At 41.0% G+C, this 19,920-nt stretch overlaps 1 protein-coding gene across 1 annotated transcript in view; it reads left to right on the top strand.

The window, feature by feature from the left end:
- GLP1R (glucagon like peptide 1 receptor) overlaps positions 1-19,920 on the top strand; it is a 451,384-nt gene that overhangs the window by 325,734 nt on the left and 105,730 nt on the right. Inside the window, exons 4-6 of the mRNA XM_063441557.1 lie at positions 3,845-3,957; positions 10,678-10,784; positions 16,715-16,868. Coding sequence (XP_063297627.1) covers positions 3,845-3,957; positions 10,678-10,784; positions 16,715-16,868 — 374 coding nt within the window. The remainder of the gene's footprint in view (positions 1-3,844; positions 3,958-10,677; positions 10,785-16,714; positions 16,869-19,920) is intronic.

Below are 19,920 nucleotides of genomic sequence, written 5' to 3'. Positions count from 1 at the left end.
CACAGAATATACAGAGAGAGAGAGAGAGTGTACACTCATAGTGTGCCCAGGGTACAGAATATACACAGAGAGAGAGAGAGTGTACACTCATAGTATGCCCAGGGTACAGAATATACAGAGAGAGAGAGAGAGTGTGTACAGTCATAGTATGCCCAGAGCACAGAATATACACAGACTGGCCAGGCTGTACATTGAACACACTGCCAGCAATAGCGAGCTGAACAGCTACTGTCAGGAGATATTACATGTCATTTAAAAAAAAAAAAAAAAAACAGGACTCGCATTTAGACACCTTAACAAGACATTTGAAAGCCGGGATAGATGTTTAAGAGTGAGATGGTGTGAGTTTATTGGATGTGATTTGGTGGCAACCATAGATACCATAGTTACTCTTTTAGGACTTGACACCTGTTTAATAATGATGATATTATTAAAATAATGTTTAAAAGGGGGCGGAGCTTACCAGCCGAACGAGCAAGTCGCACATGGCGGGAGCTCCCGCATCTGAGGCCCTGATTCTGGGCATTGCGCCCGACCACCGCAACGTGCCCGCGGCGGACAACCACCTTCACACCCAGGAGGTGAAGCGGAGTCTGGAGGTATCCGGTTCGGGACTCCCTGCCGCAGAATCGGCCGCTTCACAGCCCGGCCTGCACGGGTGGGAGCCGTGGAGAGACGCTCTCCCGGTTCTCAGGCTGAAGAGGGGACACTCACGCACCGCTTCCCCCCCCCCTATGGACCGGTGGGGGATATCCCGGTCTGCACCAGCACGAGACACGCCAAACGGAGACATCAAAGCAGATGCTCCCCCAAGCAGTATGGAAGCTGTAGAGCCCAAGATGGCGGACAAGCCACACACCACTACACGTGGCCTGCTGCAACCACAACGCGGCACTGACAGACACGCAACGAAAAAGATAAGGGAGACGAAACATGGCACAGGGGACACCCTAGCCACCCCACCCAGACACCCCTAGGAGTTCTTTGACCAAATCTGCTCCAGCTTTTGGCCACAACTCCGCTACAAGGTCTGGGCCTTCAAACAGGCAGCTCGAGCGGTGGCAGCTTGGATCAGACCAGCTACCCGGAGGCACCTGTGTGAGTATCCGCAACGAGCCCCCAGGGCGGCCTCTGGAAAGGGACAAAGACAGAAGGCGAAGCAGCGAGCAGCGATGGCTCACATCTCAGACGCCAACACTCACCTTTTCAAGCGTCCACGACCTGCAAAGAAAGCCCGCGGACGAGCAACAGCCCAGCCCCAGCAATACCCCGAAGCAAGCAGACAAGCTAAGGGGCCAGCTCAAGAGACTGCTCTCAGCCGGAATAGTACAACCCCAGCACAAGCGGTGTCCCCCATGTGGCAACCCTCGGACCGCTTTCAAACACACGCCATCAGCCTGCCGCCCAAGGGCGTAGGGTAAAAGGGGACATTTGGGGACTTTTGCCTCTAGATGGCACAATAGTATGACACTGTGCAAAACCAATAGGCTACCTAGCTCTCTTAGAACTTTCCACGATATTTGTGTCTCTCCCAGATAGGCGTTTATTTTCTACCAACGTGCATTGGCTTATATCGGCATTTTAGACCGCAAGTTGTGGGGATATTTATGGGATAATAATTGTAAACAGAGAGAATTGCCCACGAGTTTCAATTCTCAGATCCCTAATCGTTATCGTTATAAGTGAAAGGTAAACCATATACCGGTAATTAAAATCACAAATTGTTATAAAAATAGATATTTATTTCTTAACAATTTAAATAATAATGATGAGTAACATGTATGATAATAATCAATGGAATTTCAGTATAACATTAATATGCAATACAATATGGTAATTAAAAACATCTCCTAATGACTAAGACGTAGTTTAAGTCTAAAGCATTAGGTGTCAAGATTGATTTACGACCCTTTCACAGAGAGAATGTGAAAGTTTCACAGGGAGACAGAGCATTCCTTAGAGCTGCAGTAAAACTTTCAGCTGGCAGTTTAGAAATAACCCTTGCAATGCTGGCTAGACCTCCTAAGTAATTAAGGTCTACTTTTATGTAATTTTAAATAAAAATAATATTTAAATAGTCATAGTCTTTAATCATTTCCTTGCATCCAATGAGAAATCTTACTATGTTACATAAGCTGATATTTTAATTAATTTGTCTAAATAGATATTTTATCTTATTTTAGAGCCAATCAATACAGCTGGATAAATGGTCATGATATGCTAACGTGATATTAATCACACAAATACATTAATGGCTATGTTAATCCCAGCTGCAGATAGGATGCTATAACCATATATATATTCTTTAATAATTAATATTTCTAAATATGAAATCTAATCATGATTTATCCAGTCATATATCATGCTATTAATTTAATTAATTTAAATTAATTAATTAAATGCCTGTATATTTACCAGTTAAGTAGATATTTTCTCATCAGATGTTCTCAGGTAGCTAAGTGTCATGGGTCTCTTTCTCTGCATGGAGTGTCTTGATTTTCTGAGTGTCCGATTCTGCCTGGATCTCTTTCCTCAATCTTGAATCTCCCTGAATCTCCCGAGAGTGTTGTAATGTCTCTCTCTTCAATCTTTGAATTTCCGACCTTTCCTTGTCTTAACTTTTTAAAGGGGAAATTCCTCTAAGTGATAGCCAATCACAAATGTGGGGTGTGGTTGCCTTCTAGGTAACCATTCAAATATTTGAACTCTAGAGGGCAGTATTGTCCCACTAAACATATCTATCCAGGAAAGAGTTAACTTTTCCTGGTGGCTATTTTTGACGTCATTTACGTTATCTATATGTGGCCTATAACTTATTTTATCTGTCAGATCAAGAGGATTTCTTCAGACTATGCGTCTCCATTTTCTGCTATAATTCCTAAAATTGACTGTTTGTGAACTAAGTTTCACCTTAAACTATAATGGGACGTTGTACAATATCGAAAGTAAAATTTAATTATTTAATCCTCTGTCACCCAGGTCTGGGTTTATAATTTATTATATTCCATTTGCAATTAGACAGTCTGTCCACCCCCATTCTCAATGTCTTATCTATTTGGTTTGTTTATATACACATTCCATTCAGCTCGGGCAAAGCGGTCAGTTTTAGAGAAAGGATAGAAATTCTGTGTCTCTTTTGTTAGCTTGAAACTAACAAAATGGAGTCTTGTCTGTTCAACAATGACTTCAGAGTATACACTTTGTATTTCTATCATAGCATAAAATGTCTACCGATATAAATACCCTGACAAAGTTGAATATGTTGAAACATGTCTCTACTAATATGCCTTCTCTTCTCATCTTCTCACCTTCTCAGCCCTGTATTGCTATAAACTAAATTGCACTCAGGCTGCTTATAGACGAAATCACTTTTGGCATTGTATTACTTTAAATTCCTGATTCAGTTACGCTAGTTACCTTACTATTTTGATATATGTCATTAAGTCTATCTGTATGTACTCCGGCATGCGCAATCCTCCCTGACACATCAGACTAAAGCGTAGCAAAGCATACATTAACATGCAAACTACTGATAAGCGAGGATATGCAACAGCAACGTTCACCCTAAGCTACTGTAACCTATGTGTACCTAGCCTGCCTTAGCATAAAAATTGTGCTTGTTACATTTAAATGCTATATAACAGTTGACAAATCTGTATGCTCAATGTGTTGGAATATGCTGTTGTGGCATTGTTGACAAGCGGTTGTTATTCATGCACAGCAAAAATAAAGAATTTTAAAAAAAATAAAAAAAATAATAATGTTTAAATTTATTTAATGGGCCGCAGTGCTTTCCTATGGAGTCATTAGTTGTGTATGTAAATTCTTCTTTTTCATTTTCTAGTTTTCCAGGGGAAAGTTTATCGATACTGCACCACAGAAGGGACATGGCAAATTAAGGAAAACTCCAGCACTCCCTGGAGGAATTTCTCAGAATGTGAGGACAGATCGCTGAAGGTAACCCCCACTCATTCTTTAGAACGATAAGGGCCAAGGTTCTAAGAGTGGAGCAATCACCATGGAAACTGGTGGAATGTCCCACTGAGTGTTCCATATTTAGAATCTGGGCAGAGTATTGTGCTTTCTGTTATAATGTGAATAATTGGATAACTGAGTCATTCACAAAATCAGGAACTTTGGAGGCTTGATAAGAAAATGGCAAATGTTAGGTAGAAATCTGAAAAATTGAAAAAAAAAAAATTTTTTTCAATACAGATGCATTAGATTTTAGAATCTTGTTGCACCTTAAGCTTCTTCCAAAACAATAATATATTTGGGATAAAATGAAGCACTGCGTGTCCCTTAGTACATTATGTGAGTCTCACAAACAAGAGTGTTGCACAAACAGGTAACAGGAATTCCACTCAATCCCCAAGCCAATATGGTGCTTACCTGGACCATAAGCCAGCACTGGCCATTCAAATTATAAATACCAGCTGAAGAAAGAAGGTCCAAGCACTCCTGTGCCTAAAGACAAATTTATTGGAACCAGGGAAACACCGCTACGTTTTGACCCAAAATTGGGTTTTTGGCCAGCTTTCTTAAACCAGAGTGTTAGACAGATATGCTGGTCATGCTTTGAAGCGGATTTGTCACTTTCAGGGGACTTTGCATATTTTCATAAGTGAGACGATGCCTGAATCCCGCAGGTGTCACTTGTGACGACTGCTGTGATTGGACAAAGTTAACAGTGGAGCTCCGCCCTTTATCTCAGGCATGTCGGTAAAACAAAGTAGCCCCTTCTCTGTCTTTGGATTGAGTTGGGATTTTAATGAAATTCCAATGCAGTCAGTGTCGGCATTTCAAACATATTATCATGGTTATTCACTATAGAGAGAATTCAAAGTGAATTTCGGCTCCTTTTGCCTCAAATTTGAAATTCACTTTGAATTCTCACTATAGTAAATAACCCCGCAAATCTTGATTAAATATAAACAGAACCCGCTTTAAGCAGCCAGGCGGTCATAATGGCAACATCTTCATTTCATTGTGTCTCCAATGCAAAGAGAACACCCAGCTCATTCCTTGAATTGGGCACAAATGATTTCAGACGAATACTTTTGATCTCAACCAAATTCAAAAATTCTATTCATCCCAACAAATGAAGTTAGAAGATGCAATATGGATATATAAATCCATGTGAAGTCGGCATATCGGTATAGAGAACCTCAAAGACATTTCTCTGAACAGCGGATGGAGTTTTAGGATTAAGAGGCTAATGAAGAACACAAACCTTATTATCCATCGGATCCAGCAACAGGATGTTGATGTATTACTTGGGGAAACTGCCACCAACGTAATCTTTAGCTTTTGGAAAAGGGTGACTTTCAGAGATGTAGATTAATCTAGGAGCTCATCAACGTTGTTAACGAAGACGGTTGTCCTTGGTAAAAGGAACAAATGAAAAACAAACTAATCAATGCTTCTTTATATTTCTTGTACTGCAACTCCCATCAATCCAGCTAATTAAGGGGCTGCTTTGTGTTCCCTTAGAACCAGCAGATCTAAGCGTGCAGTTTTACTATTCCTGTCCTTCAGCAAAGTCATTTCTAATTTTCTCTCGCTCTCTCGTTCTCTCGCTGCGTGATCTGAAAGATTCGCCACAAAGGACAGCTTAGCATTCACAAGAAATGTCATATCATTCTATTAGTCAGCTCCATTAAACCAGGCAAAAATCTCAATTTTACCTTGTCATCTTAAAGTTATACATATTTTAATGGATTTATTTGTATATTTTTTGTCCTTGCGATTTCAGATCTCTGTGGCAATTCAGGGTTTACAGATAAGACAGTATTTTTGCAATACTCTCTAAGGGACTTTGTGAATTTGTTAGACACTAGGATCAGCACATGGGGATTATTTTTATTTTTTTTTTTAATTCTTTATTTTGGTTGTGCAGGTGAGTACAAACAAAACACAGTCATGCGCCACAACAGCGTAAAATAGTAGGGGAACATAAACAGATGGAGCAGTGGCTCTGAGAACTTGCACTTTTTTTTTTTATAAAGTAATAATAGTTACAGAGTTATGCCTGAACGATGATTGCTTAGTTAAAGGTCAAATATACCTGTAGCATCCTGATAGCTTTGGTAGATAAGATTGCACATAAGCCGTAAAAGCAATATGCTAGTACCCTAGTACCTCTCGTGGGCTATAAGCCAGAGTAAAACAGATGAAGGTAGTTTAAGATGAAATAGTCGCCGGATAACACTGGGCATATCAGCATTTATATTATGAATTTTGTTGGGTTAAACAAGGTAGTAATTTACAAGAGAGACCGTGCGAGCGCTGGGTCACAAATGGTGCCTTCTAGTAATTGCCTGTCTCGCCCACTAGGGCCTGTGCTCAATCTGGCTGCAATATAAAATGAACGAAGGGTAAACAACTGAGCAAGGTGAGGGGGTGCAACAGATTGCGGGGTGACCGCGGCTGGGGTGTAGTGTACTTACAAACAAAACCTTACATTCAAACCTTAGTTGCACAATTCCCATAACAGTGGGACAGATATATATGTGGATAGTGCGGCGCGGTCGGCCCACTAAGGGCGATCAGTAAAAGCAACATTCTAACGCTCCAATATAAGCATTCATGCCCTCACGTGTCCTATGGGCTACAAGCCAGAGTAAATCTGATTAAGATAATTTAAGCTGAAATAGTCGCTGAATAACAATGGGCATATTAGCATTTACATTATGAATATTGTTGCGGTAAACAAGGTTGAAATTTACAATAGAGAACGTACGAGCGCTGAGTCACATAGGGTGCCTTCTGGTAACTGTCTGTCTCGCCCGCTAGGGCTTGTGCTCAATCTGACTGTAAGATAAAATAAACGAAAGGTGAGCAACTGAGCAGGATGAGGGGGTGTAACAGAATGCGGGATGTCCGCGGCTGGGGTAAAGTGTACTTTAAAACAAAACCTTACATTCAAACCTTAGGTATACATTTCCCAGAACAGTGGGGAAAAGTTATATATGAACAGTGCGGCTCAGTCGGCCCACTAAGGGCGATCAGGTCGGGGCCACAGTCCTTAATCCCCTTGGGACAAAAGCCACAGAGTCAGCTGGGTTCCAGATGTGTGGTCTGGAGGGTATGCTTGATTGCTGCAGAGCGTCCGGTGGAAGGCCCAAGGTAACCAGTTGTGTTTTAGCCTCCTGCAGGTCTGCTATGAGGCATGAGATGTCTCCCTGGAACACTTGTAGCTTGTGTGGTGTGCGCCAATGATATTTAATGTTATGGGCGCGGAGTATGGAGGTGAAGGGTCTCATGGTGGCGCGCCAGGCCATAGTTCCCCTGGATAAATCTGCGTGTAATGAGAGGGCCATGTCCTCGAAGGGGTATGGTGTGTTTCCCCTGGTGGCGATCAGAATCGCGTCTTTGTCCTGCCGCTTTTGGAACTTAACAATCACGTCCCTGGGTGCCTCTGAAGGAGCCATTGGTGGTTTGGGGATTCTGAATATGCCGTCTAGGCCCACTGCTTTAGCTTGTTTCGGCTGGAGTATTTTGCCTGTGAGACGTCTCATGAGGTGTGGGAGTTCCAAGTCCGAGACCGACTCTGCTATGCCACGGATTTTTATATTGTGGGCTCTGCGCGAGTCCTCCAGTACCGCCATTTTCTGTTCCATTTTCAGATGCTGCTGTTGCAGCGATTTCACCTCCTGCTGGAGCGTGGCTACGGCCTTCGAGCGGCTGAGGGAGTCTTGTTCCACGATACCCATGCGGTTCGTGAGGCCTTGTATGTCTTTCCTCATGTCGGCTACATCCGCTTGGATATTCCGGCGGAGCTCCGCCAGCAGCTCTCTCATTTCGGCCTTTGTGACCGGGGCAGTGTCCTGCTGTGTCTTTGGTTGCACTGTCTCCTGCATTGCAGGTAAGCGTGGGCCCTCTTGTTCCGAGAGTCGTTCATCGGAGTCGTCGAGGTCGTCGAGGTCGTCGAGGTAGGCATCCATAGTTGGTTCCAGGGCGCCATGTGCTCGCCGCCATAGGTCCCCTATGCTGGTGCCCTGTCGAGGCAGGTCCTGCTTCGGTTTTTTGTTTTTCCTGCCCATTGCTGTTGAGTCTGCTACAGTGGGGCAGTGTTGTTTGCCTTTTGGGGGGTAAAAATCGTTGGGTTTTGTGCTTTATTCTCCGTTAATTCTCGGAGCTCTCAGAGGATGCGACCAGTCGTTTCGGCAGTTAGCTCCGCCAGCACATGGGGATTATTGAGCACAGACCATCCGAAATTTGCGATAAAGGCCACTTCTAACACAGGAAGGCAGTTATTTACAACTATCTAGATGTTTGATGGTATTAATGTCTCTCATCTGTCTACACATGGTATATTATGATGCCCACTCACTGAGAATGACCAGAAAACCGAAAATCAGTCTTTATTTAATTTTCCATAGTAAAGAGCTATCCATTGTGAAAAGTGAGGAAAACAAACAACATAATTGGTGTTACACGACAACTGTGTATCACAGAAACATGTTACTGAAGTCTGGCAGATTCTGAGTATCTTGTTCTCACGCCCGTCTGTCTGTATATATTGATCACTAATAGTATACACCCTCTAAACTATTGCCAGGGTCGTTCCGTATCCTACAGGCTCCCTATACTGATTGTTATGGAGGGAACGTGACCGGAATATCGATTTTACTATATATGTTTCTGGTCATTATGCTTTGGTTATGACACTCTATCATTTAAAAGGGAATAACTTTCTTCTCATTGATTTCAAAGTTAGAGCTTGGCCCCAGGATTTCCCTGCGTATGTCCTTGTATCGCCTGCATAGGACACTGCATTGTGAGTCTCTTGTTACCCTAAAATTAAACTTGAAAAGAGGGTTCGCTCACAACCAGACATGTCTGTGTCACTGAGGAGGAACAGATTTAATTCATTCCCACAATGCAGTATGCTGGACCTTCTAACTGTTAATTCTGGTTAACCTCGCCACGGATCCAGGATCTGTCCTCCCCAGGACACAAACAAATTATTACACCCGGATCTTCTTATTAGTTCCACATAATGGAGCAGAGGGAGTGAAATTGATGAGAAGAGGAGGGCTAGCAAAGGCTGCAGACAAAAGATCTGCAGCTTTTACATGCTGTTTGTAAATATACCCACATGCAAGTTTTCATTGGGGTTATATATCTACTAAATAGGGATTTTAGATTTTTTTTTGATTGTGGCATTTTCCTTTAACATTGATATACTTTCCATTCATCCAATCCTATCCATTACTACAAACTGATTTCTTTTCTAGTGGTATTGAATAACCCCCTGAATTCACTGTATATTGGCTGAAGATTTACGAGACTCACGAAGCAAGTTCTCTGGAAGTGTAATCAATGTGTCTCTATTAGAAAGACCTGTCTATTAATAACACGGGACCATGTCAAGGAGGGCTGAGAATGGAGACAGCTGCCAAAACATGACAAGCGCCCGTGATTGCTCTTTATTCCTTAAACTAAATGTGATGTAAAGTGTGGGTCTGGGGGAAAAACTGGCAGCTTAGCTCAGAAAATAAGGTGCTTGTGGCTGCATTGACTAATGTCACAAATTTCTATACTTCAATAAAAATCTAATTGTGGGAAATTAGCATTATTACACTGTGTTAAGGCACACGTGGGCTTACTGTCTCTGTGCAGCTCGGAGTGAAAACAGCAAAAAGAGCGTGATGTGATTAAACAAAGAAAATACAGATTTTCAACCAAAAAAAACCCAGAGAAAAATCATTGAGTTGAAGTATTTTTCACGATGTCTATTTGGCATACAATTTGCAATTATTTTGCCAATTCACAGTTTAGTGAATAGGCTGAGTTATTCCTGAGATGAAAGCCTCTGGTTCCATTTTTATTGCAGGTTTACGAAGCTTATCACAGGCTTTATAAATCTGGAGACGTTTGATATTTTTTGTCCAGATGTGGTTTTCTGATCACACACACATTGGGGAAACACATGCAACAAAGTAAAATTGAGCAATCACCATGGAAACCAAGGGAACCAACAGGCACCCACTGATTCCCATGGCGATAGATGCTTCATGTTTGGAGTTATATCCTGGCTTGCTGATTGCACCGTTATTAGAAGTCTCTAATCGTGATGTCATGAGCATGCTGAGTGATGTCACTATCTGACCCAACACGGACTCCAATCACTTTTCCCGTTTGTAAATGGAAAGCAGTTATCCCTGTCAGTCTGGTGTTTGAGATATTCTTGACTGTACTCTCACACTGCTCCATAGAGTAAAGCATGACGAATTCCCAAGCAGAGATATATCCGGTGCCCAAATGTAATTTAATTAATGGTGGAAGTAGAGCAGCCGTAGATCATGCTGGTAGAGAATCACATCTTTCCATCTTTGGGATCTATAGAAACGTTATAATCTGTTAATTATCCACCACCCATATTTTTGCTCACTCTGGGATTATTGAATAGTTAATTGCACTTTGGACACAATGCTATCCCCTAAACTCTAGCACACTGAACGCAAGATGGCAAAATGTAGGCCAAGAAACTCACTACAGTCACAGCTTCGGAGTTCAGTTCGGAGTTTAGTGGATAAAGTCCAATTGTGTTATTTTTGTCCGATTACTGCATTTTGAATCTGTTCTTTGTGGATTAATTTCCTGTGTACTCTGTGTGATTCGAGTCCAGCGTTGGTAAACCTGGCTGTGATTTGTCCTTTATTCCCGTAGGCACAGCCAGAGGAACAATTGTCATCACTATCGATTATTTATACAATCGGGTACTCTCTGTCCTTCTCAGGACTAGTGATTGCAACATTCATCCTGGTGAGATTCAGGTAATTCTATATATCATACGTCTCCCGTCAGTCATCGGATTATGCTGCATTTCACATCTTTACCTTACAAGGTCAATGTTTAAATTTTAACAAAACGAAATATTCAATCTATGAAATGTATATGGTTTGATAATTCATGTGATTGTGTGTGTTGAGTGTTTGTTAATACATAGGAAATTAGCAAGAAAAGGTGAATCTATCTATGTATCTATCTATCTATCTATCTATCCATCCATTATCTATCTATCTATCTATCCGTCTGTCTGTCTGCCTATCTATCTATCTATCTATCCGTCTGTCTGTCTGTCTATCTATTTATCTATCTATCTATCTATCTATCTATCCGTCTGTCTGTCTGTCTGCCTATCTATCTATCTATCTATCTATCCGTCTGTCTGTCTGTCTATCTATTTATCTATCTATCTATCTATCCGTCTGTCTGTCTGTCTGTCTGTCTGTCTATCTATTTATCTATCTATCTATCTATCCGTCTGTCTGTCTGTCTGTCTGTTGTCTGTCTGTCTATCTATCTATCTATCCATCTGTCTGTCTGTCTATCTATATATCTAGACCAAAGAGGAAATAATCATCTCGACTATCATAAATTATTAGATTTAAGGATTTGGTTCAGTCTCAACTGCAATTCATCCGAATTTGGGACGATCGGATGATCGGTCGAATTCCCGAACTACTAGTTGAGAGGGACTCAAATCACAGACTACCTGAAACGTGCAATGCCAAAGTGAGTAATAGAGGAAAACAAAGGAGGAGCAGAAAGAAAACGATATATATTTATATGCTATACATTTAAAATATCTATAATATAATAATAATTAATATATAAATAAAAAAAATTTTACGGTTCCTCCTGTTTTTCCCTCTGTTGGTTACTTTTTCTCACTTCATTTGAGAACCGAATGGTGGGTAAATGCTTCTATCAGTGTACTGCAAAATATATTATATTATGTATATATTATATTATTATGTTATGTATATATTATATTATTATATTATGTATATATTATATTCTGTAGAAATTACATTATTATATTATGTATTTATTTCATTATTATATTATGTATTTATTTCATTATTATATTATGTATATATTATATTATTATATTATGTATATATTATATTATTATATTATGTATATATTATATTATGTATATATTATATTATTATGTTATGTATATATTATATTATTATATTATGTATATATTATATTCTGTAGAAATTACATTATTATATTATGTATTTATTTCATTATTATATTATGTATTTATTTCATTATTATATTATGTATATATTATATTATTATATTATATACATAATATAATAATGAAACAAGGAGAATTAATATTATCCATATTAATTCTCCTTGACCTTTCTGCTGCCTTTGACACAGTTGATCATGCTCTCCTCCTTCAAACTCTTCAATCACTCGGTCTCTGTGACTCTGTCCTCTCTTGGTTTTCCTCCTATCTCTCCCAACGCTCATTTAGTGTCTCCTTTTCCAAGGATACCTCCTCCCCTCGCCCTGTCTCGGTTGGAGTTCCCCAAGGCTCTGTCCTTGGTCCCCTTCTATTTTCTATTTATACTGCCTCTCTTGGAAAAGTTATTGCCTCTTTTGGATTCCACTACCACCTGTACGCTGATGACACTCAGATATACCTCTCCTCACCGGACCTCTCCCCGGCCGTCCTGCAACGTGTCACTGCTTGCCTCTCTTCCATCTCTGACTGGATGTCGTCACGCTTTCTCAAACTTAATCTCTCTAAAACTGAACTCCTTGTCTTTCCTCCTCCTAATACTGATCCTCCTCTCTCACTCTCCCTTCAAGTCAGTGATATCCACATAAGTCCATCCCTACAAGCGCACTGTCTTGGCGTCATACTTGACTCTGGTCTCACCTTTGAGTCTCACATCCAGTTTGTTGCTAAGTCCTGTAGGTTCCAACTCAAAAACATAGCCCGCATCCGCCCCTTTCTTACGCAAGATGCTACCAAGGAGCTTGTCCATGCTCTAGTAATTTCCCGCATGGATTACTGTAACCCTCTCCTGATTGGTCTCCCCAAAAGCCGTACTGCCCCGCTACAGTCTGTAATGAATGCTGCAGCTAGACTGATTTTCCTATCCAGTCGGTCCTCTCACACCTCGCCCCTCTGCCAGTCCTTACATTGGCTCCCTGTATCCTATAGTAGTCAATTCAAAGTGCTAACCCATACATTTAAAGCACTGAACAATTCCAGCCCCTCTTATATCTCTTCACTGATCCAGAGGTATGCCCCTCCTCGTACCCTCCGCTCTGCCCGCGACCACCTCCTGACCGCTGCTCGCACCCGTACGGCCAACTCGCGCTTGCAGGACCTCTCACGGGCGGCTCCTCTCCTTTGGAATAACTTGCCTACTGCCATCAGACTCTCCCCTAGTCTTCAATCATTTAAGAAGGGCCTTAAAACCCATCTCTTCAGAAAAGCGTATGGCCTCCCAGAGTAATCTCTCCCTTACATACCTGTCTCTTGCTCTCTCCTATGGGATAGTGCTTTGCTCTCTCGTCCAGCTCTGCTTCACTCCTACTTGATATTTCCTATCCTAATGTTTCTAATACCCCACCTCCTATAGAATGTAAGCTCATTTGAGCAGGGTCCTCTTCAACCTATTGTTCCTGTAAGTTTTCTTGTAATTGTCTTATTTATTGTTACATCCCCCCTCTCAAAATATTGTAAAGCGCTACGGAATCTGTTGGCGCTATATAAATGGCAATAATAATAATACTAATATTATGCATATATTATTATATTCTGTATATATTATGTATATATTACATTATTATATTATGTATGTATTAGTATATTCTGTATATATTATTATATTTTGTATATATTATATTATGTATAGATTATGTTATTATATTATGTATATATTATTATATTATATTATGTATATATTAGTATATTCTGTATATATTAAATTATTATATTATTATTATATTCTGTATATATTATTATATTATTATAGTCTGTATTTATTATTATATTATATTATGTATATATTATATTATTATATTCTGTATATATTTTAGTATTATATTATGTATATATTATTATATTCTGTATATATTATATTATTATATTATATTCTGTATATATTATTATATTCTGTATATATTTTAGTATTATATTATATTCTGTATATATTATATAATTATATTATATTCTGTATATATTATTATATTCTGTATATATTTTAGTATTATATTATGTATATATTATATTATTATATTATATTCTGTATATACTATTATAGTCTGTATATATTTTAGTTTTATATTATGTATACATTTTGCAGCACACTGGTTGGCCTGTTTTTGCACCTTTTTTGTTCTTCTGATTTGACTTCTGAATTGGAATCTTGGCTCTGAAATTCTGCTGATCGGGTATTCTGAAAAATGTTCTATTTTAGGTAACAATGGTTCAGCTGATTCAAAAAGTCTTTAGAGTATTACAATATATATATTGTTTTTTTCCCAGCAAAAATAAAATGATATCTTCAGCAGATTAACCTTGCACTTCTGCTCTGAATAATTTATTTAGTAAAGTATTGTGGATTAAAAAAAATATGAAATCTTTAGCTTGCCAAAGAGAACAGATGGAGGGAAGGGCATGTAAGGAAAGAGAATGGAATAAATCTTGTTAATTCTACAGATTGGACGAGTATAATACATACCATACCCGATTCATCCATCACTTGGTGATAACAGCACCGCATAGATCAGTAATACCATCAGACAGTCACGCCATCACTCCTGTGATCCAGAAATTCAGAAAGGGATTTGCAATACGTTTGATTATATCGGTGCAGATGCAGTTGCAGTTTATTGAGAATTCAGTTATTTCGGGACTGGTATTCCTATACATCATTCCATTTCCTTATTGAAATCTGTCACCAGAGATCTAACATCAAATTATCATTCGGTTCTCCCCATCCAAAACACAGAGAAGGTAATGATACACAGAGATAGCTTACATTAAAATAATTCACTTTCCTTTTTTTCATTTTTCATAAGGGGTAGATCTTCTAATGTTCCGTATGTGCGACTACGTAGATAAAAACATAAAATACACAGGACCTCCACCCCCCTCACCATTCCCCCAAGATTTCACATTAGAGCAAGTAGACACGAACAACATATTGGAAGGGAAAACCATCGCTGGTTGCTTTAATAAACAATAATTTAAAGGCATCCAACGGTTACCCACAAATAAATAGCACTGAGTCCCTAAGTTAAGCCTCAGATCACACGAGGATGTGGCTCCCACCTAGTCCTGCAGCCCCAGTGCTTCTGCCCAAGCAGAGGCATAACAGACCGCAGGAGAGATCTACAGCCCAGTATCTCACTTAGATACTCTGGAAGGGACCCTGACACCTCCCAATAACATGAGGGGGAAACAGCCTAACCGAAACCTGCTGGCACTCCCGTCCTCCATCTCTGCATTACCCTGGAGCCTCACCCTCTCACAGGAGAATAAAATAGAACAAAACTCTCGCTCAGCAGAGTATTGGCGATGCCAGGCCAAAGAAACCGACAGCTACCACAGGAGAGTCAAAAACTAAACCGGGCAGAGCGGCGAGCTCGACTAAGCAGGCCTCGCACCAGGCAACTAACCACTCCAACTAAGCAGGCCTCGCACCGGTCAACTAACCACTCCAAGTAAGCAGGCCTAGCACCGGGCAACTAACCACTCCAAGTAAGCAGGCCTCGTACTGGGCAACTAACCACCACGACTAAGGAGAGGCGAAACTCAGTGCTACCCCCACAAGGAAATCCTGTGCCAAAATCCAGAGCGGGAAAACCGGCAGAGGAGAAAGCAGAGAGAGACTGGCAGGCTGAAAGGGCAACCAAATAAGGTATGAAAAGGCCCCTCCCTCCTGCCACACACAGGATCTACACAGTTGCACTCCCCTCCACCTCCCTCAATTTGTTACGTGCCCACTAGGGGGCCCTCCACTCCTATAATAATTGAATTAACCATGTCTTTTCTTTGAAATGTGACAGCCACCTTCCTGGCTCAGAACAGGTTAATCATATTTAAGTTTCAGGGGTTTATCATTTTTTTAGGGTGGCAGGAAAGAGGGATGAAACAACGGCCAGCAGGGGATATGATCCAACAGCTTCCCCTAGACCAGCAGCACAAGGCAAGATTAGGACAGGGTCACATGCGGAAGGGTGGAGGGTACAATAGCAGGTGATGGGGAGGGGATAAAGAAGCATTGGATGGGTGGGGAGGTACATTGCGCCCAAAGCAAGACTTGATCCCCCTACTCATAGCAAACACTTTATGAACTCAACCATGCCCTCGCTCTCTCCTGTGGAACCTTTAGAACTTGTATCGACCAAGATTGAAGCCAAGGGATGGCCTCTTACACAACACCCTCATGCTCAGAACACTTCCCTATCCAGATATTTCCTTTGTTATTTACTCATTTTTGGATTAGCGGCTTCTGCCTTGTCTACAAATATTGGGGTGTATTAGTATACTATCTGATTAAGTCTCATAGTTTCAGTATATTATCTCAAAGTATTAATTTACCCCTGGACTGTGGGTGGCTCGACTGCCTGAAAATGTTTTAACATTGAATGTAGGGACAGCAACATGGGACTCCAGGCATTATAACCACTTCAATGAGATGAAATGGTTATAGTGCTTACAGTGTCATTTAAACAGAACTTTCAATTTGGCTGCAGGTGGTAAATGGGGACTCCTGAGAATCTCACCACCACCAGGTGAAGAAAGTGGTTGTTCCCAAGGAATCTTGTTTACCCAAAATGGGGTGTTCAGACCAGATGGAAGGTTTAATTTTATACAGAATGTCTGATTTTGAATCTTGCTGCTGTCTCATCAATGACTCCGTCTGATTTCTCTCAGGCATCTGCATTGCACCAGAAACTACATTCACCTCAACCTCTTCACCTCCTTCATCCTGCGAGCCATCTCTGTGTTTATAAAGGACTCTGTGCTGAGATGGATGTATAATACAGCCATTTACGATAACCAGTGGGACGGACTCATCAGCTACCAGGTAAATCCATTCTTACTCGAGATTCCATGTTCATCAAGTCAGGAGATAATATTGACAAGTGAGAAATATCCAAATCAAATCATTTATTAGACCAATGTAGGATGAGGTAAGGAGATCCAGGTTTGTGGAAAACATCAAAGGGACAATACAGGCACCAGAACTACTACAGCTCAATGCAATGTTTCTGGTGCAAATAGCCTGTCCTTCCAGTTTCAGCAGTAATAAAAGTTGTCTTCTTTGAGACCGTGTTTACATTGCTGCCTAATAACACCTCTATTGGTTGCCACTTGGATAACCACTTGAGGGTCTTTCTGGTTCTGGTCCTGCAAAAATTGCAGTACTGACATTCTGTGTCTCCAATGCAATGGAAACAATGAACGCTTCACATAGAGATTCATTGAGTCAGTATATCTTTATGAGGAGATGTGGATTGTAGCAGTGTAGCAAATTGCTGGGAAAAAAACTCTAGCGTCCCAATGCTTCTCTAATGGGAAAGTTGGACTGGCTGAGATCATCAGGATTGTGGTGGGGAGGCTGCATGGAGACCGTCATGATGGGAGAATAAAGGTAAGTAAAATACCTTATTTTATTAGTTCTGAGGGCCCAATATTCTAAATTATTTGTACAACACTCTAGTGTTAGGAATACATGTTAATGTTCCTTTAAATGCAAGCCAATAAGCCAATTATAGTTCCCAAAGTGGCTTCAACATATGTTGGAATTAATAATTGGTTTCATTATAGGAGATGACACCCGATAGGATCTAATCAGTGACATTATAATTGTCCTATAAAAAATGGCAGCTTGGAACAAACTGGAACAGCTTTTTATTTGTATCATGTAATTGTAGGTTTTTAATATCCCTTGAGTTTTAATTAGCTGTTAAGCAGCTTTTCTCTGTTATGTTTTCATGTCATGAACTGGATTTTAGTCCCTGTACTAATTCAGATTTAGCAGCCAAAATGTTTGAAAAAAATAAATTTGACTGTAATAAAATAATTGTATTCGCAAATGTATATCTTTATATGTGATCATCATTAAAGTGCTATCAAGTTTAATGAATGAAAACGTTTGGGCTGAAATCATAACATTTTTGTATACTATCTATTTCCCTGTAACAGAACCTAATTTACTGTGTGAGTTATATAAATTTGTGTTTACTAAACCCAAAGCTGGACTTGGGATATTTATTCATATTACCTTTTTGGCACTTATCTTTGCTTTGGTTCTGTATTTACCACTCCTGGAAAAACCCAATGTATCTAAAACATGTTTTATCCACTCCCTAGAGTAACCCAGTGCATCTAGAACCTGATTTATCCACTACCCAGAGTAACCCAATGTATCAAGAACCTGTTTTATCCACTACCCAGAGTAACCCAATGTATCAAGAACCTGTTTTATCCACTACCCAGAGTAACCCAATGTATCTAGGACCTGTTTTATCCACTAACCAGAGTAACTCAATGTATCTAGGCCCTGTTTTATCCACTCCCGGGAGTAACCCAATGTATCTAGGCCCTGTTTTATCCACTCCCGGGGGTAACCCAATGTATCTAGGCCCTGTTTTATCCACTCCCGGGGGTAACCCAATGTATCTAGGCCTTATTTTATCCACTCCCGGGGGTAACCCAATGTATCTAGGCCCTGTTTTATCCACTCCCGGGGGTAACCCAATGTATCTAGGCCCTGTTTTATCCACTCCCGGGGGTAACCCAATGTATCTAGGCCCTGTTTTATCCACTCCCGGGGGTAACCCAATGTATCTAGGCCCTGTTTTATCCACTCCCGGGGGTAACCCAATGTATCTAGGCCCTGTTTTATCCACTCCCGGGGGTAACCCAATGTATCTAGGCCCTGTTTTATCCACTCCCGGGGGTAACCCAATGTATCTAGGCCCTGTTTTATCCACTCCCGGGGGTAACCAAATGTATCTAGGCCCTGTTTTATCCACTCCCGGGGGTAACCCAATGTATCTAGGCCCTGTTTTATCCACTCCCGGGAGTAACCCAATGTATCTAGGCCCTGTTTTATCCACTCCCGGGGGTAACCCAATGTATCTAGGCCCTGTTTTATCCACTCCCGGGGGTAACCCAATGTATCTAGGCCCTGTTTTATCCACTCCCGGGGGTAACCCAATGTATCTAGGCCCTGTTTTATCCACTCCCGGGAGTAACCCAATGTATCTAGGCCCTGTTTTATCCACTCCCGGGGGTAACCCAATGTATCTAGGCCCTGTTTTATCCACTCCCGGGGGTAACCCAATGTATCTAGGCCCTGTTTTATCCACTCCCGGGAGTAACCCAATGTATCTAGGCCCTGTTTTATCCACTCCCGGGAGTAACCCAATGTATCTAGGCCCTGTTTTATCCACTCCCGGGGGTAACCCAATGTATCTAGGCCCTGTTTTATCCACTCCCCGGAGTAACCCAATGTATCTAGGCCCTGTTTTATCCACTCCCGGGGGTAACCCAATGTATCTAGGCCCTGTTTTATCCACTCCCGGGAGTAACCCAATGTATCTAGGCCCTGTTTTATCCACTCCCGGGGGTAACCCAATGTATCTAGGCCCTGTTTTATCCACTCCCCGGAGTAACCCAATGTATCTAGGCCTTATTTTATCCACTCCCGGGGGTAACCCAATGTATCTAGGCCCTGTTTTATCCACTCCCGGGAGTAACCCAATGTATATAGAACCTGTTTTATCCACTCCCGGGGGTAACCCAATGTATCTAGGCCCTGTTTTATCCACTCCCGGGGGTAACCAAATGTATCTAGGCCCTGTTTTATCCACTCCCGGGGGTAACCCAATGTATCTAGGCCCTGTTTTATCCACTCCCGGGAGTAACCCAATGTATCTAGGCCCTGTTTTATCCACTCCCGGGGGTAACCCAATGTATCTAGGCCCTGTTTTATCCACTCCCGGGAGTAACCCAATGTATCTAGGCCCTGTTTTATCCACTCCCGGGGGTAACCCAATGTATCTAGGCCCTGTTTTATCCACTCCCGGGGGTAACCCAATGTATCTAGGCCCTGTTTTATCCACTCCCCG

Source organism: Pelobates fuscus, chromosome 2, assembly GCF_036172605.1.
Source record: "Pelobates fuscus isolate aPelFus1 chromosome 2, aPelFus1.pri, whole genome shotgun sequence".
NCBI lineage: Eukaryota > Metazoa > Chordata > Amphibia > Anura > Pelobatidae > Pelobates > Pelobates fuscus.
The sequence above is the reverse complement of the archived record's forward strand: the minus strand, read 5'-3'. Positions and strand labels throughout refer to the sequence as shown.